The sequence below is a fragment of the Bos javanicus genome, chromosome 28 (genome assembly GCF_032452875.1).
Source record: "Bos javanicus breed banteng chromosome 28, ARS-OSU_banteng_1.0, whole genome shotgun sequence".
NCBI classification, from domain to species: Eukaryota; Metazoa; Chordata; class Mammalia; order Artiodactyla; family Bovidae; genus Bos; species Bos javanicus.
This window is the reverse complement of record NC_083895.1, coordinates 15,779,843-15,805,580: the sequence shown is the minus strand read 5'-3', so window position 1 is coordinate 15,805,580 and position 25,738 is coordinate 15,779,843. Positions and strand designations below refer to the sequence as shown.

Below are 25,738 nucleotides of genomic sequence, written 5' to 3'. Positions count from 1 at the left end.
TATTGATGAGCTCTAGTAGTTTTCTGGTAGTGTCTTTTAGGACTTTTTAAAGTATAATATCATGTCATCTGCAAACAGTTACAGTTTTACTTCTTACTTTTAAATTTGGATTCATTTTATTTTTTCTTGTCTTTTATTGTAGCTAGGACTTCCAGTACTATATTGAATAAAAGTGGCAAGTGTGGGCATACTTGTCTTGCTCCTAATCTTAGAGGAAATTTTTTTCAGCTTTTCATTATTGAGATAATGTTAGCTGTGGGTCTGTCATGTATGGACTTTATTACATTGCCCACTTTCTGGAGAGTCATTATCATAAATGGGTATTGAATTTCATCCAAAGCTTTTTCTGCATCTCTTAGGTGGTCATATGATTTTTATTCTTCAGTTTGTTGGTATGGTATATCACACTGATTGATTTGCAGATATTGAGAAATCCTTGTATCCCTGGGATAAATCCTAGTTGATCATAGTATATGATCCTTTTAATTGTTTTTATTGCTGGATTTGGTTTGTTAATATTTTGTTGAGTTTTGCATCTATGTTCATCACTGATATTGGCCTGTAATTTTTTTTTTTTTTGAGATATCTTCTGCTTTAGGTATCAGGGTGATGATGGCTTCATAGAAAGAGTTTGGAAGTGTTCCTTCCTTGGAAATTTTTGAAATCGCTTGAGAAGTATAGATATTAACTCTTCTCTAAATGTTTGAAGCAACAGTTAGAACTGGACATGGAACAACAGACTGGTTCCAAATAGGAAAAGAAGTACGTCAAGGCTGTATATTGTCACCCTGCTTATTTAACTTATATGCAGAGTACATCATGAGAAACGCTGGACTGGAAGAAACACAAGCTGGAATCAAGATTGCCGGGAGAAATATCAATCACCTCAGATATGCAGATGACACCACCCGTATGGCAGAAAGTGAAGAGGAACTCAAAAGCCTCTTGATGAAAGTGAAAGTGGAGAGTGAAAAAGTTGGCTTAAAGCTCAACATTCAGAAAACGAAGATCATGGCATCCAGTCCCATCACTTCATGGAAAATAGATGGGGAAACAGTGGTAACAGTGGCAGACTTTATTTTTTGGGGCTCCAAAATCACTGCAGATAATGACTGCAGCCATGAAATAAAAGACACTCCTTGGAAGGAAAGTTATGACCAACCTAGATAGCATATTCAAAAGCAGAGACATTACTTTGCCAACAAAGGTCCATCTAGTCAAGGCTGTGGTTTTTCCTATGGTCATGTATAGATGTGAGAGTTGGACTGTGAAGAAGGCTGAGTGCCGAAGAACTGATGCTTTTGAACTGTGGTGTTGGATAAGACTCTTAAGAGTCCCTTGGACTGCAAGGAGATCCAACCAGTCCATTCTGAAGGAGATCAGCCCTGGGATTTCTTTGGAAGGAATGATGCTAAAGCTGAAACTCCAGTACTTTGGCCACCTCATGCTAAGAGTTGACTCATTGGAAAAGACTCTGATGCTGGGAGGGATTGGGGGCAGGAGGAGAAGGGGATGACAGAGGGCGAGATGGCTGGATGGCATCACTGACTCGATGGACGTGAGTCTGAGTGAACTCCAGGAGTTGGTGATGGACAGGAAGGCCTGGTGTGCTGCGATTCATGGGGTCTCAAAGAGTCGGACGGGACTGAGCGACTGAACTGAACTGAAATGTTTGGTAGAATTTACCTGTGAAGTCATCCAGTCCTAGAATTTTGTTTTTTGGGAGTTTGTAAATTACTGATTCAATTTCATTACTGATAATTTGTCTGTTCATATTTTCTATGTCTTCTGGTTCAGTTTTTGGAGATTGTATGTTTCTAACAATTTGTCCATTTCTCTTATGTTGTGTCTTTTGTTGCCATTTAGTTGTTCATAGTAGTCTCTTACAATTATTGTATTTCATGGTATCAGTTGTACCTTCTTTTTCATTTCTGATTTTATTGATTTAGGCCTTCTTCATCTTTTTTTCTAGATGAATCTTGTTAAAAATATATTAGTTTTACTTTTCCAAAGAGTCAGCTTTCAGTTTCATTGATCTTTCTATTATTTTTTAGTTTTTATTTTATTTGTTTCTGCTCTGAGCTTTATGATTTCTTTCCTTCTACTAACTTTGAGTTTTGTTTGTTGTTCTATTTGCTTTAGGTATAAGTTTTGTTTATTTATTTAAGGCTTTTCTGATTTCCGGAGGTAACCTGGTATTGCTAATATACTTCCCTCATAGAACTGTTTTTTCTGTCCTATAGGTTTTGGGTCATCATGTTTTCATTTCTGTTTGTATGTATTTTTAAATTTCCGTTTTGATTTCTTCAGTAATCCATTGGTTGTGCGGTAGTATATTGTTCAGCCTTCTTGTGTTTGTGTTTTTTCATTTTTTTTTAAAATCTTGTAGTTGCTTCTAAACTCTTAGGGTTGTGGTTGAAAAAAGTGCTTGATATTATTTTAGTCTTAATTTGCTGAGGTTTGCCTAGCATGTGATCTATCTTGGAGAATGTTCCGTGTACTCTTGAAAAGCGTATCCTGCTGCTTTTGAATGGAATGCTCTATAAATGCCAATTAAATCCATCTGGTCTAATGTGTTATTTAAAGCCAGTGTTTTCTTATGAATTTTCTGTCTGGATGATCTCTTCATTTATGTAAATGGGATGTTTAAACTCTCCTACTATTATTGTTTGGCTATCAGTTTCTCCTTTTATGTTTGTTAATAGTCCCTTATATATTGAGATGCTCCTGTGTTGGGTGTAAATATATTTACAATTGTGATGTTTTATTCTGGGGCTGACTCCCTAATGTGATCTTTGTTTCTTATCGGAGAAGGCAATGGCACCCCACTATTTTGTCTAATATAAGTATTGTTACTCTGACTTTCTTTTGATTTCCATTTGCATAAAATAACTTTCTCCATTCCCTTCCAGTTTGTGTGTTTCTCCAGATCTGAAGTGAGTCTCTTGTAGGCAGCGTATATACAGGTCTTGATTTTTTAATCCATTCAGCCATTTTGCGTCTTTTGATTTAAAGTCCATTAACATTTAACATAATTATAGCTGTTATGTTCTTATTTTGTTACTTGTTTGTCAGCTACTTTGTAGATCATTTTTTCCCATTTCTTTTTTTCTTTTTCTTTTGTGATTTAATAGCTATTTTTAGTGTTGTGTTTGGAGTCCTTTTTCTTTTTTGTGTATACACCTACTATAGATTTTTCATTTGTGGTTACCATCAGGTTTATATATATATACAGGTTTTATAGTTTTTATATTATTGTTTTCAGTTGCTGATATGTTATTTTCAAATGCATTAAAAAGGCTGCATCTCTGCTTTCCTCCCCTCATTACTGCCACAAAAATTCCAAAATGAACAGTTCGTTGGAAAAGGCAAACATACCATAAAGTAGGAAATTATCCACACAAAAAACTAGTAGGAAGGTTTAAAAAACCAAAGTACTAAAATCATCTATATCCAGAATAAGCAGAGACAAGACAATTGAGAGTTCTTTGTTTGGAATTAACTTCTAACTATTGCTGTATTTTTCCAGTTTCATTGATATTTAATTGACATATATCACTGAATAAGTTTAAGATGTACCACATAATGGTTTAACTTTCATATATTGTGAAATGATTACTGCAATAAGTTTGTGTAGCAGCCATCATCTTTATATAGATACAATAAAAAGGAGGAAAAAAATTATTTTCTTGTAAAGAGACCTCTCAGAATTTACTCTTTTAACAACTTTATTATATAGCAGTGTTAACTATAGTTATCATGTTGTATATTATATTTCTAGTACTTCTTTATCTTATAACTGAAATTTTGTATCCTTTAACCATGTTCCTCCAAAATTCTTCCCTACCTGCTGCCTCTGACAATCATTAGTTCTTTTCTATGAGTTTTTTTTTTTTTTTTATTAGACTGTGAATGTAAGATCATACTACATTTGTTTTTGTTTGACTTATTTCACTTAAAGCCCTCAGGATCAATCTCTGTTTTTGAAAATGGCAGAATTGTCTCATTTTTATGAGAGAATAAAATGAATAATAATACTGAATAATATTCAGTTAAATAATACTCCATTGTATATATTTACCACAACTTCTTGATCCATTTATCCCTTGATGGACCCTTAGGTTGCTTTCGTACTTTGACAATTTGCAAATAATATTGCTACTGTGAACATGGGAGTGTAGATACCTCTTACAGTTTGTCTCTGTTTTCTTTGGATGTGTTTCCAGAGGTGGAATTGCTGGATTATATAATAGTTTTATTTGTAATATTTTGAGACTCCTCCATTCTGTTTTCCACAGTGGCTATACTAGTTGACAGTCCTACCAATAATGTACAAGGATTCCCATTTCTCCATATTCTTTCCACATTTATTTTACCTTGTCTTTTTTCATGATGGCCATTCTAATGGTCATGAGGTGATACATCATTGTGGTTTTGATTCAGATTGGTTCACTCACTCAGTTGTGTCCAACTCTTTGTGACCCCATGGACTGCAGCATGCCAGGCCTCCCTGTCCATCACCAACTCCCAGAGTCCACCCTAACCACTGTCCATTGAGTCGGTGATGCCATCCAACCATCTCATCCTCTGTCGTCCCCTTTTCCTCCTGCCTTCAATCTTGCCTAGCATCAGGGTCTTTTCAAATGAGTCAGCTCTTCACATCAGGTAGCCAAAGTATTGGAGTTTCAGCTTCAACATTAGTCCTTCCAATGAACACTCAGGACTGATCTCCTTTAGGATGGACTGGTTGGATCTCCTTGCAGTCCAAGGGACTCTCAAGAGTCTTCTCCAACACCACAGGTCAAAAGCATCAATTCTTCGGTGCTCAGCTTTCTTTATAGTCCCAACTCTCACATCCATACATGACTACTGGAAAAACCATACCCTTGACTAGACGGACCTTTGTTGGCAAAGTAATGTCTCTGCTTTTGAATATGCTATCTAGGTTGGTCATAACTTTCCTTCCAAGGAGTAAGCGTCTTTTAATTTCATGGCTGCAGTCACCATCTGCAGTGATTTTGGAGCCCAGAAAAATAAAATCTGCCACTGTTTCCACTGTTTACTCATCTAATTGCCCTGAAGTGATGGGACCAGATGCCATGATCTTCGTTTTCTGGATGTTGAGCTTTGAGCCAACTTTTTCACTCTCCTCTTTCACTTTCATCAAGAGGCTCTTTAGTTCTTCTTCACTTTCTGCCATAAGGGTGGTATCATCTGCATATCTGAGGTTATTGATATTTCTCCTGGCAATCTTGATTCCAGCTTGTGCTTCCTCCAGCCCAGCGTTTCGTATAATGTACTCTGCATATAAGTTAAATAAGCAGGGTGACAATATACAGCCTTGACATACTCCTTTTCCTAGTTGGAACAGTCTGTTGTTCCATGTCCAGTTCTAACTGTTGCTTCCTGACCTGCATACAGATTTTCAAGAGGCAGGTCAGGTGATCTGGCATTCCCATCTCTTTCAGAATTTTCCACAGTTTGTTGTGATCCACAGAGTCAAAGACTTTGGCATTGTTAATAAAGCAGAAATAGATGTTTTTCTGGAACTCTGTTTTTTCAACAATTGGCATTTCCCTAATGACTAGTGATGTTAAGCATCCTTTCATGTATTTGTTGGCCATTTCTAAATCTTCTTTGGAAAAATGTCTATTTGTATTTTTTCCTTATTTTAATTTTTTTTGTTGTTGAGTTTATGAGTTCTTTATATATTTTAGATATTAACTCCTTATCAGATATATGGATTACAGATACTTTTTCTCATTTCTAGGTGATCTTTTCACTTTGTTGTTACTTTTGCTGTGCAGAAGCATTTTGGTTTCATATAGTCCTACTTTTAAATTTTTGCTTTTGTTGCTTAGGTTCTAGGAATCATACCAAAAATTTTTTGTCAAGACCTATGTCAAGGAGTTTTTTCCCATATTTTCTTCTGGTAGTTTTACTGTTAGCTTCAGGTCTTACCTTTAAGTCCTAGTCCATATTTAGTTAATTTTTGTGAGTGGTGTAAGACAGAGATCTAGTTATAGTCTTCTACATGTGTCCAGTTTACTGAATACATTGATTAAGCCTAACAGCTTTGTGAGTTCTTTAGGATATTCTACATATAAAATCATACCATCTGCAGAAAGAGGCAATTTTAACTTGTTTTCAAATTTTGATGACTTCCCTGGTAGCTGAGATGGTTAAGAATCTCCCTGCAATGCAGGAGACCCAGTTTCAATCCCTGAGTCAGGAAGATTCCCTGGAGAAGGTTTTGACTACCCACTTTAGTATTCTTGGCTGGAAAAACCCATGGACAGAGGAGCCTGGTAGGCTACAAAGAATTGGACATGTAGAATTGTGTCCAACTCTTTGTAGGAGTTGCAAAGAGTCGGACACAACTGAGCAACTAACAATTTGAAAACTTCTTTTTCTTGCCTGATGTTCTAGCTAGAATTTCCAGTACTGTGTTGAATGGAGTGGTGAAGGTTGGGCACCCTTATCTTGTTTCTGATCTTAGAGGAAATGCTTTTAATCTTTCTCCATTGAGCATGATATATTAGCTGTGGGCTTATCACATATGGGCTTTATGTTGAGATACATTTCTTAAATACCTAATTTGTTAACTTTGTATCATTAAAAGATGTTGATTTTTCAAATGTTTTTTCTGCGTCTGTTGATATGATCATAATTTTTTCCCTTTTGTTTTATTAATGTGATATATCATATTGATCGATTTGTGTCTTTTGAATCATTCTCACATCCAGGGATAAATTCCTTTGACCATGGTGAATGATAGTTTAGTGTCCTGCTGAATTTACTTTGCTTATATGTTACTGAGCATCTTTCCCTTTATATTGATAAGAGATATTGGGTCAGTAATTTTCTTTTCTGATAGTGCCCTTTTGTGTTTTGGTTTCAGGTAACACTGGCCTTGTGAAATGAGTTTGGCCATGTTCCCTCCTCTTCAATATTTTGGAATAGTGTGACGAGGATAAGTATTAGCTCTTCTTGTGTTTGGTAGAGTTCCCCCTGTGAAGCCACCTGGTCCTAGACTTTTGTTTTGGACAGGGAGGGGGGAAGAGTTTTTTGACTACCAATTCAGTTTCATTGCTAGTGATTACTCTGTTCAGATTTTCTATTTCTTTCCGATTCAGTCTTCAAATATTTTGTGTTTCTAGGAATTTGTCCATTTGTCCTAGGTTATCCACTCTATTGGCATATAACTGCTCATAGTATTCCCGTATGATTGTCTGGGTTTCCCTGGTGGCTCAGATGTTAAAGAGTCTGCCTGCAGTGAGGGAAATGCAGGTTCAATTCCTGGGTTGGGACAATCCCCTGGAGCAGAAAATGGCAACCTGCTCCAGTATCCTTACCTGGAGAACTCCATGGACAAAGGAGCCTGGCAGGCTACATACAGTCCATGGAGTCACCAAGAGTTGGACTTGACTGAGGGACTAACACTTTTTGATTGTTTATATTTCTATGATATAAATTGTTAAGTTCTCCTCTTTCATTTCTAATTTTATTTATTTGGGCCCTCTCTCTCCTTTTCTTGGTGAGTCTGGGTAAATATTTGTCTATTTTGTGTATTATCTTTTAAAAACTAGTCCTTATTTCATTGAGCTTTTCTGTTTGTGTTTTAGTCTTTGTTTTATTAAGGGTGTTTGTGGAGTTCTGTTCTTTCATTTGTAACATATCTTTTGTCTTCTCATTTCATTTGACTTCCTGTGTTTGTTTTTATGAATTAGGTGAAACAGTTATCCTCCCAGTATTGAAAACATGTCCTTGTGTTGGAGCATCCTCATACAGACTACATGTGTCTTGTGGCTTTGGCAGGAGGACTGGAGCTGAAGTGGTCATGGGCTGGCACTTTTCCCAGGGGATACCGGGGGATCCACCTTGATGGGTAGGGGGTGGTAGCTGGGGCCAGAGCCTGGTGCAACCAAGGCTTCTCCCAGGTTACACCTTGATGAGGGTGAGAAACACTGAAGCCCAGCATGGACCAGGGCTTCTCCTATGGTATCCCAGGGGCTATGGTCTTGGTGGGTAGAAGGGACTGGAGTCTGCACTCAGAACAGGGCAGAAGGCATGCTGTCTTAAGCTGACTAGAGTGCCAGGTGCTTTTTAATCTGTTGACTCTATGCTGGAACTCCGAGCAAGTGACCAAGACCAAATCTTGGTTTTCTGTTATCTTCTGGCTGTCCTGGTTATAAGCCCCAATGGTATATGGAATCAGTTAAGGGGGTTTATATCCCCAGTTCCAGTCCCCAGTGCTGAGGTACTCTATTTGAGGTTTGAACCCCTCACTTCTTCTGGAGGACTTCCAAGTTTGTGATTTCCCCTTCTGCTTGCAGGTCACACACTGGGGCTGTTGGTCCTGACTAGAATGCATCTCTGCCTCACTACCTGTCACAAAGATTTTTTCATATATCCTTAATTGTAGAAGAGGTGTTCTGCTAGTCTTCAGGTTGTTCTCAGATAAAATTCTTCTATATATGGTTTTAGATTTGGTGTGTCCATGGGAGGAGTTGAGCTCAGAATGTTCCTACACTGTCATCTGCATTCTTTTCATTCTTTTTGTTCCTGTGACTAGATAATGTCCTATTTTCCACATTGCTGATTCTTCGTTCTGCATGGTCAAGTGGGTTTTTCAAGCTCTCTATTGAATTATCAATTCATTTATTCTACTTTTCAGATCTAGAATTTCCATTTTGAGTATGTCTGTTTTTGTTTGCTGATATTCATGTTGTTTGGTAGTAGTTTCTATTTCTTTGTTAAACTTATTTTGTTCATGCATTTGCTATTGTCGTTCAGTCGCTCAGTCATGTCCTACTCTTTGTAACATGGTGGACTCCAGCACATCAGACTTTCCTGTCCTTCATTATCTCCCAGAGTTTGCTCAAATTCATGTCCATTGAGTCGGTGATGCTATCTAACCATCTCATCCTCTGCACTCCCTTCTCCTTTTGCCTTCTATCTTTCCTAGGATCAGGGTCTTCTCCAGAGTCAGCTCTTCACATCAGGTGGCCAGAGTATTGGAGCTGCAGCATCAGTCCTTCCAATGAATACTCAGGATTGATTTCTTTAGGATTGACTGGCTTGATTCTCTTGCAGTTCAAGGAACTCTCAAGAGTCTTCTCCAGCACCACAATTCAGAAGCATCAATTCTTTGGCACTCAGCCTTCTTTTGGGTCCAACTCTCACATCTGTATGTGACTATTGGAAAAACCATAGCTTTGACTGTATGGACCTTTGTTGGCAAAGTGATGTTTCTGCTTTTTAACACACTAAGTTCATCATAGCTTTCCTTCCAAGGAACAAGTATCTTTAATTTTCATGGCTGCAGTGACTGTCAGCAGTGATTTTGGAGCCCAAGAAAATAAAATCTGCCACTGCTTCCACTTTTCCCCCTTCTATTTGCCATAAAGTGATGCCATGATCTTAGTTTTTTGAATGATGTTTTAAGCCAACTTTTTCACTCTTTTCACCGTCATCAAGAGGCTCTTTAGTTCCTCATCACTTTCTGTGATTAGCGTGGAATTATCTGCATATCTGAGTTTGTTATTTCTCCCAGCAATCTTTATTCCAGCTTATGAGTCATCCAGCCTAGCATTTCGCATGACGCATTCTGCATATAGGTAAAGTGATCTGGTATTCCCATCTCTTTAAGGAATTTCCCCAGTTTGTTGTGATCCACACAATTAAAGGCTTTAGCATAGTCAATGAAGCAGATGTTTTTCTGGAACCCCTTTGCTTTCTCTATGATCCAGAGAATGTTGGCAATTTGATCTCTTGTTCCTCTGCCTTTTCTAAATACAACTTTATACATCTGGAAGTTCTCAGTTCACATACTGCTGAAAGCAAGCCTGAAGGTTTTTGAGCATAACCTTACTAGCATGTGAAATGAGCGCAATTGTCCAGTAGTTTGAACATTCTTTGGTACTGCCCTTTTTTGGGGTTGGAATGAAAACTGACCTTTCTAGTCCTGTGGCCATTGCTGAGTTTTCCAAATTTGCTGACATTTTGAGTGCTACACTTTAACAGCATCATCTTTTAGAATTTGAAATACCTCAGATGGAATTCCATCACCTCCACAAGACTTATTCATAGTAATGCTTCCTAAGGCCCACTTGACTTCACACTCCAGGATGTCTAGCTCTAGGTAAGTGACCACACCATCGTGGTTATCTGGGTCATTAAGACCTTTTTTGTATAGTTCTTCTGTGTATTCTTGCCACCTCTTCTTAATTTCTTCTACTTCTGTTAAGTTCTTACCATTTCTGTCTTTTATTGTGTCCATCCTTAGATTACTTTCCTAATTTCATTGAGTTGCCTGTGTATTTTTATAGTTCACTAAACTTTTTAAAAACAATTATTCTCAATTCTTTGCCTGACGTTTAACAGCTTTTCATTTATTAATTTCCTCGCATGGTGTCATATTTACGTAATGTTTTATGAGCCTTGATTTCTTACACTGGTTTATTTGCATAAGTGGTCTCATTTTCCGTACTTTGCTGGTTCACCTTGGCAGAGATAAGTTTTCATTAGTTCAGTTGGATTTCTGGGCATGTTTATCGGTAAGGTCTTTGGGCAGGTGGGGAGCTGCTAAGGATCTATTTGGGGCAAGGTAACTGAGCTCTTGAGGTGGGAGTGAGGCCTGTGCCACTAGCTGAGAATAGCTGGATAGACTGCTGCTTGGTTCCCTGCACAAGGGATAGGATAGGATGTGCTCCACATTTGCCTGGAATGCCTCCTCTGAGAACCTGAGTCAGGCAGACCTACACCCCACTCAGAGTTCCCTGGTCAGACTGTGCTACCTTCTTGGTTCTGCAGGTGATACTTGTTAAATGATCATGACTGAGCTCTTTATTCGACAGTAGGTGGGGCTGTGAAGTAGCTTGCCTTGCAGGATTGCTGGACAGGATGCAGGCCATGGGTTTGGGGACCAAAATCTGGCAAAAGTGTACACTGATTATCTTGGTCAGGTGAGGCCACCAGTTTTGCTCTGCAGATGGGAAAAGCCATAGGTTGTGGCTCATGGGTTTTAAGCATCACTGTAAGCAGGACTATTGGAGGGGCTATGCATTGTGCTCTGGTTAGCTTCCCTGATCAGAAAGCCTGAAGGAGCTGAGAGTTTATTTCCCTTCCTCAATGCAGTGGGAGGAGCATCTCCAAGACAGTAAGTCTCTCTGTTTGTGGTACTGACTGAAGCCAATCCAGTTGGCCCAAGCTCCCTGGTCAAACAGGGTTGCTTGCTTTGCTCTTGAGGTCAGCTCTGCCCTTCCTCCTCTCAGGTTGAGTTAATCAGCCACTTCCAGGTATTCTGCCAACCTTTCCTGCAGACGGGGTGGACAGTCACAATCTACAGAGGGTGGGGCAGACCAGGCTCCAGAGCTGGAAGATCTCCTCCTTTGAGGACCTGAATCAGCCAAACCTGCACCCCTCTGAGTTCCCTGGTCAGACTGTGCTACCTTCTTGGTTCTGCAGATGAGCAAAGCCGCTGCTTGGGACTACTACTTGGGCATGGCAGATAGGAACCCAGACTGCCAAGATCCAAGGGCTGGTTGTTGCAAGCCCCTCTTACTGGTATTTTATCCATGAATAGTTTTTAGGTCTTATTTTAGTTAGGGGAAATGAAGGAGGAATGAACTGTCACCATCTTGGTGATACCATTCTCTATGACTGCATTCTCAGAGTATCCTCAGGGGTAGAAACCTCATGTTCTTTCAAGGTAAATCTGATTTCTGAATATGGCAGAGTCACCTGGAGTCAAATCTAAGAAGTGATGCATCATCATATAAAGCTGTACCATCACTTTTGATCACACACTCCTTTCAAGAATGTGATTAAACCTATGAAATGTAGACAGAGGAGGAAAGGGGGCTGTGAATAATATCATGCATTGAAAGCACAGCCTGTTTCTATGAGATGGGTACTTTCAATCATTTTGTCAAAAAGCTTGATTTCCAGACAGCACTCAAGTTCCCTTCAGTTCAGTTCAGTTCTTCAGTCGTCTCCGACTCTTTGCAACCCCATGAATTGCAGCACGCCAGGCCTCCCTGTCCATCACCAACTCCTGGAGTTCACTCAAACTCACGTCCATCGACTCGGTGATGCCATCCAGCCATCCCATCCTCTGTCGTCCCCTTCTCCTCCTGCCCCTAATCCCTCCCAGCATCAGAGTCTTTTCCAATGAGTCAACTCTTCGCATCAGGTGGCCAAAGTACTGGAGTTTCAGCTTTAGCATCATTCCTTCCAAAGAACACCCAGGACTGATCTCCTTTACGATGGACTGGTTGGATCTCCTTGCAGTCCTAGGGACTCTCAAGAGTCTTCTCCAACACCACAGTTCAAAAGCATCAATGCATGGAGGCCTGTGGAGAAGGGTAGGTGTTTCATCCTTCAATCCCTCTTCAACAGTTCCATCTTTCTTCATTTCAAATGTAAGTTTGGTGAGGATAAGGGTTCATGTTTCATTTACTGCTGTTCCTAGAACAGGGCCTGGCACTTAGCCCTCATTTAAGTATTTGTATAATGAAGAATACTTGAATATTGGGTTCACAGTAATATTTCAGTTATCAAAAGAACTACTGTGCTAGAAACAATTTTTAAGAACCACCAGCACAGGTAATTGGGGATAATTCTGGGAGTATAATGGGTGGAGGGCCAGGGTTTCTCTGAGATTTAGACAAATCTAGAATTAATAGTCCAGTATCCATTCTGTTTGAGAGTAAGTTCAGACACAATCTCAGAGCAGGGCAGAATAACCATTCAGTATGCTGGCATAGTCAGTCTCTGAAATGAGAACCTGGGTCAGAAAGCCCAGCTTCACTTTAGTAAGGAGCTCCTTTGCTGATGGATGAGGTTGTCAAAGCGATCATACACTGAAGTCTGTATTTTTAAAAAAGAAGAATGTACAAGAATAAAACCTGTTTCATCATCTTACTCTTTATATATGTACCTATTGGTGAGCACAGAAAAAATGATTGATGATTACTGGTGCTGGATTCTCTGGCTAAAATAAAGTGCCTTCGTTTTTTGCTGAAAATGAGGACTGTCAATGCAAAACAAGAGTATGGACAGTGGATATTTAATTCAACTTGCAGAAATGTCTTTCAGTTCTGCTGAGAATAGAAAAGTTAGAAAACAAAGACACATTTCATGTAGCAAGGGCAATACAAAGGGGTTATATAAATTTATTTTTCATATAACAACTGATTAGTTTAGAAAAATTCCCATTTTCAATGTTTAATTCCATCTCTCATTTTAAAAAAAATCACTAAAAGGACAAAAACCCACACAAAAATACAATCTGTATCTGTTCTATATTTACAGATAACCGGTCACTATTAAGGCACAGATCGATTAAAAACATTTATTCAAATAATCCAAATATTTTGTGCATCATATAACACTGACAACATGGTATACTGTAGTGTCATATTCCCTTCATTGCATCGAGAAAGTGAGAAGAGTAATTTCCAGTGTTTTTATTTTTTTTAGCCACTCTATTTAATCTAGGTTTAATTGGGAGAGTTTTCCCTTTGGCATAATATCAAAGCACTGTTCGTAAAACCTATATCCACTCAATACTGCAAATTCATTCCGTCTTCCTCCTGTTGCAAATGCATGGTGGAGAGTTGGGAAAAGACTCCAAATGACTGTTTTGTGGGGGCCAAGATCTTATTAAAGAAATGATAACATTTAGAGCACTGTATTTTTGCACAGGAAACAAATCTGGAATTCTTATTGTATGCTGAATGTGTGGCATGATGTGTTCATATAGCCGTATATGTCAGGGAGCTCCATGTGCTGACCTGCATCCATGCTCCCTGTGTGCAGGATGATTCCATTCTGTTTGCAAAGGGAACAATTTAGTTCTACATCCATAAGTAGATACAGTTCCTTTTAGAAATGGACATCCCCTTAGTGCTATTATAATTGATAACTTTATGACAGGCCCATTACCTATGCCTTCAAGGTAACCAGTACTTTTTAAGTGAAAATTTTTCTGTGTGCAATATTTCTCTCTTGGTTTTTGTTCTTTCTTTAACGATTAGCCAAGTATTTCTTACCCCACATTTGTACGAAAGTCCCCAGTTGTGTGTATGACTCTAACGCTTTCTGGGAGAGCACTCGGCAGTGGTTTATGTCCATGCAGAAGAAAGTCTTGAATACTGAACATAAATAAGGCATTACAGTACAGGGAAGTCACCACATTCCTAATGGGAAAGTTTTCCAACAAATTCATACACTTGGAAATAATATTGCTTTGAAGAAAGAGAGGCACTTAGTGATTGTCTTCATGGATTGAAAACCCTTCATAAATCCACAAAAAGATGTCTGAAAAGACCCAGAAAACAACGTTGCCTGATTTCTTGGACTTTCACAGTATCAAGATTGTTACAATGAGTTTAGCCGCTTACAGAAGTCTTATTTTTCCTCCTTCAGAACTCTGCTGTCTTTATAAACTGTCACCCTAGATAGAGACTTAAATAAAACCTTTCCAGTCTCAAGAAACCCAAGTCTACTTCAAGCAGACTGATATGGTTTTAGGAAAGTCCTATGACCATATGGAGCACAGCTAATGTGTACACAAGGACAGTAATGTATTTTTCCTCCTCATGGCAACAGTGCTGTCTTGTCAGATGATTATTTGTCTTTTTTAAATAAAGTGACAATCTAGGGCTCCAGTTATTGAATGCCGTCCATTCTCTACCATAAATCTCTAGTAGATATCAATTTAATCAGTTATGTACTGTATGCTTATAATATCTAAAAAATAAAAGTTTGATATAAATAAGTGTCCTTTAGTGGCAGTATACTAAAAATAGCCCTTTGCCTTCAGACAACCATTAAAATCACTTTAGCAATAAAGGCAGCAGCTAAATATGATGACTGCAAAGGGTTAATATTGCAAAGTCCATTTGGTCTTTCTTTGCTCGCACCTGTTCCAGTGAACTTGGTTCATTATAAAGTATTTCTAGGATGTTGACATAAATGAACAGAACTGGTCCATAACCAAGGGGAGTCACTTAGGTTTCCCAAAGTCACAGAATACTCTGCACAAAAACTAATAATCCAGTACTATTTCAAATAAAAGTTTAACGCAGTCAGAAAAATGTGACTAAATCTGATTTGTACCAATACATCAGGTGACATAAAAATGAGAGAGAGATAATTTCCACAGGACAAGAAATTAGAAAGTGTAAAGTGCTGAAAGACCTCAATAATTATTTTAAAGCAGTACCAGAAAATTCCACTTTGATTATTAAAAAAAAAAAAAATCCCCAAATACTAAAACAAGCAAACAAAATAACTTCTGTGTTTTCTGGCATCCCAGATGTCAACTCATCCTTCATGTTAAGTAAAAAATCAGTGCATATGTTATATAGGTAAATAAAAAGAGGAAATAAAGCCCTACCCCCATATTGCAAATTCTGTCCAGTTGCCATTAGGGGAAAAAAAGTAATCCGCATGTGGCATTTGGTATGATGACATAAGAACATCTTCTCTCTTTTCTTCCTTCTTGGCACAAAGTTCAGGCGTGAATAAGATGCTTTGGTCCTGATACCAGACACCCAGAATGCTGAGGACGGTGTGCAGTGAAGGCCGTTCACAGATCTCCTGCATCCAGCTTGACAGCTGGAGGGCACATGCCTGGAGGGCACCGCTACCAGCGGCCACTGACGCTAGCAATGTCCGCGTGATACTGACGGGGTAGCCTCCCACTTGCTCCGCCTTCCAGGAAAGAGGTGCGTGTATTTGGCGGTTCAAAGAGCTTTCTTCGGTTTTTATTTAGTTCTGGAGAGAGAAACAGAGACTTATTAGGAACCCAAGGGAGAAGTTCTAAAGTCTTCAGGACTGGGCAGAAGAGCTCAGAAAATGGTGATGCAGTAGGTTTGGGTGGGGGGGGCGGGGCGGAGTCCGGTAGGTAGCAAACGGAAAACCTTTAAGTTGACCATCAAGACATTTTTGAAATGCTCAAAATCAAAAGTCTGATATGAAAGGCAGCATGTGTAGCTGAGAGAACCAAGGACAGCAAATCATTTTACTGCAGTTTAGAAACTCTCTGGGGAATATGTCATTCTCAGAACCCTTTCAAGCTCAAATATACAAAACAGTTTGACCTACCCTAAATGTCCTTTCAGAGGCAAAGGGAGGGGGGCCATCAAAGTTGGTGAAAGGTACATGACAGGATGTACTACCCAGTGACATAGAACATTATTACAGCTCATTAGACTCATCCATGTCAAACAGAGTGATCATTAAATTATTTAAGTCAGACATGAAAAGAGGACCTCGTACCTAAACACGAGACTACTTAAAAAGCGGTGACGTGTTAAGCCACAGCCCGGTGGCTCCACTGACTCACGATGCCTACACTCCTCGAGTCAGAAAGAATTATATGAAGAAATATATCAGTGAGAGGTTTCTTTGAATAAAAAATCAACTTAGTAAAAACAGCAACAGTTAAGGAAATTAATACAATTGAAAACAACCAATATGTGAATCCAGATTTTCAGGGAAAAACTAAGAAGATCCTGGAATTTAGTTTTATATAATTTAGTTTTGAACCAGAGTGCTGTTTAGTTTCTTTTCCCAACTAAAAATTATTAATCAGAATAGTGAAAAATTGAAGCAGCCTACCTGTTCATGACTATACAGTGCCCTGTCCTCCCCTCCATACACACATTCACAAATCCTCAAGTCAACGGACGTAATTATTACTAATGAATACATACAAGCACACAGAATTGTCAGACTAGAAAGCAGTGTTTCTGATAGCCACCAAATGCAGATACAGCGGACCCTGAATACCGCAGATTTGAAGAGAGTGGGTCTACTTAGAGAAGGGTATTTTTCAACAGTAAGTACTACAGTATTACAGGCCGGGTGGAAACTGCAAAGAAACTGTGGATACGAAGGTGACTATAAGCTAGTTACATGAGGATTAACTCTCGTGTGGTTCAAGGGTCAAATGTATCTTCAGATTTATTCTATCTCAAATATACGGATTAAATAGTTCATATGCTTAAAGCTGTTGTCTTTCTCTAGGAGGATGGTGAAGCACCTGATTCAGTACCTTTAATAATCTGCGTAGTACATAGAACTTCTTCAACCATATACACGCACACAACCCCATTCTAAATTCTGAGGTTACAGAAAGCTACGGCTTGCTACAGGAATGCTGGGGATGAGAACAGACTCAAGCAGGTGGCAGGGGGTCCGAGGTGGCCAGGGACAGCCATATGGCCAGATACACTCTTGTCTCCCAAGTTCTTGAAGAGGGACCAGAACCCTTAACATTTCACCCCACTTGCTTTCCAAAATGTAACTGACTGTCTCAGGGGTGATGCAAGAGCGGAGACACGCCATTCCTGTGCACGTTTAGGTCTTAGGGGAGAAGAGAAACAACAGTGATTTATCACAGCCTACATTCATTGCGTGCTATTTAACTCCTCCTTGAGGGGCAGATAGTATTACTATCCTCAATTTTACAGGTAAGAAAGTTGCGTTTTACAAAGTAACTTGCCCACGTGGCTGTTGGTGACAGAGCTGAAACCCTGCCTGCCTGATGCAAAGGACTCTGCCACCAGCTGCTGTGATCCATCCATTGGGCAGAGACCACCTGAGGTATCAGGAGTACAAAGTTGAGAAACTGGTAGTTCCAGGTATGCCAGGTAACAGAGCTTTCCTTCATAATTTATATCTGTACCAAAATTACTTTCTAAATAGAAAAACAAAGCTTAGAAAATAAAGAAGCAAGGAAAATATTACAAGCAATAGACACATGCAGGCATGCATACAGATGGCTACTGTCTCAAGTTCCTACAGAAAGACAGTAGCAGTAACATTCCTATTACATGTATCTCATTTTAAAAACAATATATAAAATCACAATTCAAGACAGAATTGAATATATTTAAAGGCAAACTTATAGCAGAGTTAAAAATAAATGATTCCCCTTAAACACAGCCTGGAAAAGTTTTATCACCTTCAGATAGGAGACTTTCTTTGGCCTCCATTTTCTTTGGGGGCAAGAACCCATGAGTCAGGAGGACATTCATTCCCCCACTACAGGGAAGGAAAAGAAAGGAGTTAGATCAAACACTGTTTTCAGATGCTCATGGAGAATAATTGGGCCATTGAAGACAAAAAATTTTAATAGACATTGAAAACTTCATTCTGAAAAGTCACATCAACTAGATTTTTGAGAGAATAAATGATCATGAAGATTTCAGCCATTCCCTAAAGATGTAATTTCTAAGAGTACATACATAGAGATATTCCAAGTGTGAAGCAGGGAGAGAAATCTTTTAAGAGAGATTATCAAGGATCAAAGTCCTACTGAAGAGACTTTAGTTTTTGTTTTTTAAATTAAAAAGCAAGCTCCCTCTTCTGATTTTTTTCAGTAAGCCTAAGGGATAGTTTGAGAAAATACCAACCTTTTTCTTTGAAATTCCAAGGTTCACACAATCCTGGCAGCTCTCAGGATCTTGTTGCGGATCTGAACAGAGTCACAAACTAAAAGAATAGGTCGGGAAATGTTAGATCTACCTGAGGCTGTGGTGGAAAGCCTGTCAACAGGATGCTACACTTCCTGTCGCATAGTCCCTGTACGTTTAGTTAACCAATCACTACCATACTCAGAGAGAAATCCATGAATCTTCCAAAAATCATGTATTTGGAGGCAAAAATTGTTTTCTCTGACCCATCTCTAGAGGAGAGGAATCTCATCTCCTCCTGTAATATTAAAATATGTGTCTTCTGGCCCAAGATTAAAAGCAAACCAAAACCCAGTACTGAAAGAACAACTCAATTATAAGTTAAAAATCTACAAAAATTTTAAAAAGTAATTTGAGCAAACTCTGTATCTAGCCAACCTATGTAACCACAAGACAGATGCTAAGGCCTCCCTGCTACCCTGCGTCTATCTGGAAATGAAGTGTCCTGAGACTTTAAATGAATGTCTTTGTTATCAGAGGAACTGAATTGGAAAAAGAAGCTTTTCAATGAAGGGTTTCTCAAAAACTTACTCCCTGCAGAGAAAATGATTTACCAGGTTCAAACAAATGCACTCACCAAAATCACCCTTATAATAATCAAACACTTCCTGCTGTACAGAGCATTCATAAGGTATCTTATTCAAAGTTTCTAATTCCCTTTAAAAGCAAGAGGACCTGTGAACCCCACTGAGAGAGGCAGTCTGTAGAAGCAGGATATAACCTCAGTTAGAACCACACTGAAGACGATGACTCGAGAAATCATTTTTCTTAAATGAGAACTGAAAACCCCTCATGTTTTGCACCCTAGTCCCCCCCACCGCCCACACCAAAACCGACCCAGAATCACCACCAATGTATTCCAGAGTACAAGTACTGATGATCTGCCTGGAATCTATGAAAACATTTAGAGACATCTGCTTGTTGCTGGAAGCTTTACAGTTTGGAATTGGGTTGCTGCACAAAGGAACGACTAAATTTTCATTATACAGTCACAGACATTCCACAGACCTCTAGTGAAAAAGTATAGAGTTCTGAAACATACCCTTCTGTGGTATAAATGTGCGGCCCCACAGTACAGACATGGTGATTGAGTTAATAAAGTTCCAAGTAGTATATTAATTTCATTTTCAAATTAATAAAAGAAATATAAAAAATATATGAAGTTAATTTGGGTCCAGAAGTAGCCTTCTGAAACTTAGCTTTCAGGTAAACAAGTTGAAAACTATTCTATTGCCACATATAGTTAAAAAAAAAAAACAAAGGGGAGTACCCTACTAATGATACATATTGTTAAAATTGTAGGTTATCTTCACTGTGTCTGATGATATACCATACGGAAGGACAGATATTAGAACTGGAAGGTGACCTGACATGATCATATACTCCAGTCTATCTTCATGATTAAGAAACCAAAATCAAAAGAGATCTGGAAACTCACCCAAGGGTGTATGACTTGGAGAGGCAAGTCTCAGATCTCCTTATGTGAACAGTGTTCCTTCCACTATAACCAAGCTAATTTTACGAGTGAACAAGAAAAACAGTGGCCGCCCTATGGAGCTCCATCAGTGCAGCTGCTTCAGTACACAGCGGGCATGAAGACTTCTCAGACTGTTATGTACAGAGCTCTATCCATGGAGAGGCCTACCAGGCTGCTCAGTAGCTCAGTTTCTACCCCATTTCAAGACTATTCTGCGTATATCTGCTTCGGATATTAGGTCTGTATGTAAGATTTCCTGTGGGGAGGTCGGTGGGGTTGATCTGCTTCTATAATCCAATGGAAAAGCAATCTGCTGCTAAAATAAAATGGAAAAGCACTGAGGCTTTTAATTTCATTTGATGATTTGATTAGCGAATATTGTTTATAAAGAACTTTCACCAGTTGGATGCCACTGCTGGCCTCAAAGGCATAGCCTGCAAATTTGGTGTTTTGAAAAAGCAACATAATTTTCTCATCACACCTAACATTTGGCTTCTGCCCTTGCTGTCTCTTTTTAAGAGACTGGCACACATATAAAATTGGCATTCATGAACTTAATCAGAAAATCTTCCATAACCTTGTTTTGGTGCCTCCCAAATTTCTTCCTCATGTTTCTCTGAACACCTTTTTGAGGTACACTGTTATGACTCTTGGCTTACACTCATAGGACTCTTGGCCATTCCTTTCACATGAGAGGTACCTAGTAAACATGCACAGCATTTTCTTACACACAGAACACGCGAAAGATGAACAAAGGCAGTGGTCTGGGAGACAGACCTTCACACTTTCCTTCATTCTGTGACTGCTTTCAGGATACTACCCTCTTCTGTGACTCGCAAATTCTGTTAAAGCTTTGGGGAAAGTTAAAAAGCATTAAGACAAGAAATACTGCCAGGTTCCAGCTGTACCGAAGAACATTTTCTTTCTCTCTGCTGCAATGATCTCAGCTGCTCTACAAGGACACGTGTATTTAAAGCATGACAGCCAATCCAGAATAGTTACTCATGAACCCAATGATTAGCACTTAACACAACTGCAACACAGAGATTCAAACTGCTCCTCCATCCCCATGTTCTGCAAAGGGAAATTCTGGTTAGATCTCTCGAAAGAGATCTGTTTTCAGGGATGACACTAGTCAAGGCAGGTTTTCAGGCAGTGCCTTGGTGAAGGGGTGGGGGTACCCTCAGCATCTGTTACACTGTTAGTGGAAAAACACTCTGAAACCACAACCACAAAGCTGCCAGGTAGGAAGCAGAACCAGCCCCACTGGCTGAGACCATGGCAGAGAGTCTCCAGGTTTAAGATATAAAGAAGAACAGTTATATTCACCTGAGATCGCAAGCAGCATTTTCCTTCTGGCACCAAAAGTCGTGATTCCCAGCTCCTTCAGATCCTGATCTGTGAGAGTGAGGAATGTCTGAAGATCGATCTGTGGGTGAACAAGTAAATCTATGGTCAATATAGTAAGTGCTTAGTTCTTCCTTGGTATAAGTTCAACCAACTGCTATACTTATTATGCTTTGCCGGCTTCCAAAGAACAATGGTCGTGGTACAACCACCACCGAAGGGACAACAGTTAGGTCATAAAGGTGGTTAAATGAAACCGATGATTCTAGCAGAAGACTCTGTATACTTAGTCTTACTGCAACACACTTAGGTCTTAGCATCCTGGAAGCCAAAGCAAAAAGGGAAAAAGAAATGGCACAGTTTTTCATGCCCTGATAAAGAATATATACCCGTCCAGAAGAGAGAAAACATTTCTTAGTTTTAGATTCTGACTCAGGTAAGTATATCTCCATTAAAAGGGACTGGATAATACCATATAGTGTATCTCTAAGTGTGCTCTACATAAAAATGAGAGCAGAATTCACAGTGTAACTCAGACCCATGACTCCCTTGGCTCAGTCCAGCTGACCATCTCTGAGAGTGGCATATATGAAGTATTCCAAGAGACAGTATAATTGTACTTCCTGGCATCGGCAAAAATGTGTGGAGGGAACCACCCCAATAATCCCATCCTGCCTTGAAAACCGCTAGAGGGGCAGAAAGGCAATGGGCTCTGAAGCCAGAGAGGCTTGGGTTCAAGTTCTGATTCTGCAATTACTCGTTGTGGGCACTCAGGGTTGATGACACCTCACAGGGTTGTTCGGGGCATTAAACATGATCCTAGATATAATGAAGTGTGTTCGCTAAAGGGGTAAAATAGTCAGCAGCTATGGTTAGCAATAATGTATTCAGACATATCATCTATGAAAGTTGCTAATCTTCATCCTGCTTACAATATATTAAATCTCACATGGTTACTTAATGGGGGATTCCTGTTAAGTCATATCTGTATATGAGAAAATATCCTATATGAAGAGAACAGTACCAAATTTCAACACACCTGAAACTAGTAAAATACACTTTTTATTCAAATTATATACCAATTAATTTGAAATTTTCTGTTTTGATTTTGAAGGTTACATCCAGATCTTGAAAATCCCTTTCATTTATCATTTGAAACAGGTCTGGAGATATTTTTTTTTTAGCAATTCTATCCAGTGAAGACACTTACAGGGATCCTCAAACTCTTTTTAAAGGGCCAGAGAATAACTAGTTTAGGCTCACCAGGCCAATACTGTCTCTGTTGCAAGTACTCAAACTCCATTGATTTAGCTCAAAAGCAATCATGGGCAATATGAAGTCACTGAGTTGGTATGGCTGTGTTCCAACAAAATTTTATTTACAAAATTAGGCAGCAGGTTGCAGTTTGCCAGTATGACATTATGTTTTCTTCCTTTTTGAAGTAACTAGATAGCAAGCACCCATATTAAATTAATTTATGTGCATCTTCAAATAGGAAATACAGATTAAAAACAAACCCAGGGTATCACCAAATACCATCTAGTTACTTATTTCTAAAACCTGATGTGCATGAACAAGTTAAAACTCCTCAGCTTTGAGCTTCTCAATTAGCCACCTGCATCCAACCAGCAAGACTAAGTAAAAATGCAGTTCTTTAGTGCACAGATGATGAACGTGTTATTCAACTTAGAAAATCTTTGGCTACATGAATACTAATCTAGATTTAGAAAAAAGGAAACAAAATAGTTGTCCTAACGTCCAAAATACACATGACAACATTTGGGGAGTGTGAAAAGAACAAAAAAGTTCAGCAATTAAACTTAAATTATGGACAATACATTAAATTTATGCTATAAAGTGCCTAATAAAAATCATAGATTCTTTGACTAATGCATGCCAGGGAATTACTGGCATGTGCTCTTCCCATGAAGTAAAGCCAACTAGCATGAAACTTGAATGATGTCAGGATTTGGAAAATAGATACATTTAGAGAACTATTCTCTGAATAGTTTCTGGTGCCTTGATAACATGACAACATGATTAGAAAGAACCATGCTTAGGGGGTCTTCTTATTCCAGTGCATCATGGCCATGGGTGATCAGTTTGACCAAAATCCATGGTAGAGATGTTTCAGAAGACATCTTAGTTCTGTCTCAGTTCAGACAAAACCCAAAGAGTAAATTAATAAGTTAACATCTATAAAAAGCACATTATATTCTATGAGATCACTCTTCCGTAATATAATTAGGATGGTGTCAAAAAATAACTATGGTTATTTATTTCAGATGCTATTAACTTTTAAGTGCCACAAATAAAGATAACAATGATGAAAGAACAAAATCTTCTTAAATATAGAGTTGCTGCCAACCTTCAGGAAAGTACGAGTCAGAAGTTAATGTGAAAAAAATAAAAAATAAAAAAATAAAAAAAAAAAAAAAAAGAAGTTAATGTGAATCACAACACTCATCAGGTCTTTTAGCTAAAACTGGCGAAGAATAGCTGTGTGTGTTTCTGCAAGCACAATTTCCTCTGTTTCTGCCATCCTGTGTTTACCAGTTGCACTAAATAAACTAGAAATGACAATTTTCTTGGCAAAAACAAGCTATGAGACTTGAATAAATGCTCAGTGAAAGCACAGTCATAGGTCAATGAGGGATTTCCTTCTAGAAGTCATCATACATACAACCAAGACAAAGACGCCTGGGAAAATAAATACCGACTGACCTCTTGTTGCTGGAAGACGTCTGTGTATTTGCCCAGGCCCAGTTTGCTGAAGAGCTCAGGGAGGTCAGAGCCTTTGAAAGAGCTGCTCAGGTTGCAGCCGTTGCTTCCTGTCAGCGAGGAAATGCAGTCCATGTAATTGCTGCTGCTGAGATAGTGTTCCGCTGAAGGCAGAGCAGAGACAGGCGTGAAGTGGGAATGCCCAGAGAGAAGACGGTTTAATTAAAAGTTTTAATCACTCAAATATTTCAGATTCATTGTTTTGGGCTGAATAGAGCAGTTGCTACAGAAACACAGCAAATCCTTTACTGAAACATTGGCTTTTCATTAAGGAAATGCTGGTTATTGCTTTCAGGGAGGCTCTTGCCATTTAAAATGGTACACTTGGGAGACAGCAATTCAGCAACAATGTCTCTGTAGTTAATAATCATTAATCATATTCTCCCTCAGCATTCAGAAACATTTGCTCTTTATAATTGATTTGATGTGAATTAAATGAGGAATTGGAAGGAAGATCCCTAGGACACAATAAAGGTAAGGAAAGTTACGGGCTCCTCTTGCATGCAGGCTGGGCCTCTGTATCCACACTTGTGCTTTCCTATGGTCAAAGAAATTCTGTGATATTACCACATATAAATCCCATTTCCCTCCAACATAACTGGGCAATGAGTTCCTGAAATAGAGTGCTCCAAAATGAAGAGGAACATGTGAAATGAAAAGAATGATGCTGGAGTTCCTGCGTTTAACTTACAACAAACATATCCACCTCTTAGGGGAAATTCTAAGACATTTCAAACTTTGCCTGGATTCTCCTCCTGATCTGGCGGGTAAAGATTTCTATGTATTGTCTGTGGTTCTCAGACCCAATGGCATGCACAGCTGGGTGACAGACTAGTGAGCCATACCAAGTATTTGACCAGATACCCACACACCATGCAAGGGCAGCTTTGGAGAATCTAGCAGAGCTGTGCAGCCATTCCTGTCCCTCTAATCAACAATTAACTCTCCTCCCTTTGGGAATTCTACCAAAGATGCTGCTTTGGCAAGGATTCCCAGAGAGATGAGGGCAGAGGACACTCACCGAGCTAATAAGATCCATCTAATCTCCTCTAGGATCAATGCATTCACCAAATCTAAGAATGTTCTGTATGGCCACTCATCATTTTCTCTGGTTGTTTTCATCTCCTGGCTCAGAAGTCCTAGACAGGTCTCAAGTGGAAGGAATTTCTTCATAAGGTTTCTCTTTCTTTTAAAAACAGATGTTTTATCTCTTTGGGGAAGAATATGTAGGGGAAAGGATCTAGGACCAAAGTGAAGAGGCCCTGAGCCCTGGAACACTCCACCAATTGAAGGTAAGACCCCAGAATCACTAAAAAGACTGAGGAGTAATGACCAGTGAGGTAGTGGTTCAAAGCTGATACAAAACAGAGTATGATGATTGCACTGGAGTGACTCCTGGACTTGACAAAACGGAAGCAGGCTGGCTGACCATACAACTTGCTGTCCCAATGATAAATTTACTCTCTTTAAGGGGAAAAAAGGCAACCTCAATGTCCATCAACAGAGGAATGGATAAACAAAATGTGGTACATATATACAATGGAATATTACTCAGCCACAAAAAGGAACAAAATTGGATCATATATAAAGATACTGATGGACCTAGAGACTATCATTTTGAGTGAAGTAAGTCAGAAGAACA

General features: G+C 39.0%; 1 protein-coding gene across 3 annotated transcripts in view; it reads right to left on the bottom strand.

Annotated features, from left to right (window-relative positions):
* Positions 1-13,153: 13,153 nt before the first annotated feature.
* BICC1 (BicC family RNA binding protein 1) overlaps positions 13,154-25,738 on the bottom strand; it is a 351,357-nt gene continuing 338,772 nt past the window's right edge. For 2 of the 3 annotated variants that reach the window (XM_061405016.1, XM_061405015.1), the window contains exons 19-21: positions 24,040-24,200; positions 21,298-21,397; positions 13,154-15,786 (exon numbers count right to left, since the gene is read on the bottom strand). In XM_061405016.1, the coding sequence (XP_061261000.1) occupies positions 15,656-15,786; positions 21,298-21,397; positions 24,040-24,200 (392 nt within the window). In that variant the 3' untranslated portion in view covers positions 13,154-15,655. Of the gene's footprint in view, positions 15,787-18,431; positions 18,511-21,297; positions 21,398-24,039; positions 24,201-25,738 lie in introns of all 3 variants that reach the window. The other variant, XM_061405017.1, reaches the window with a different exon arrangement.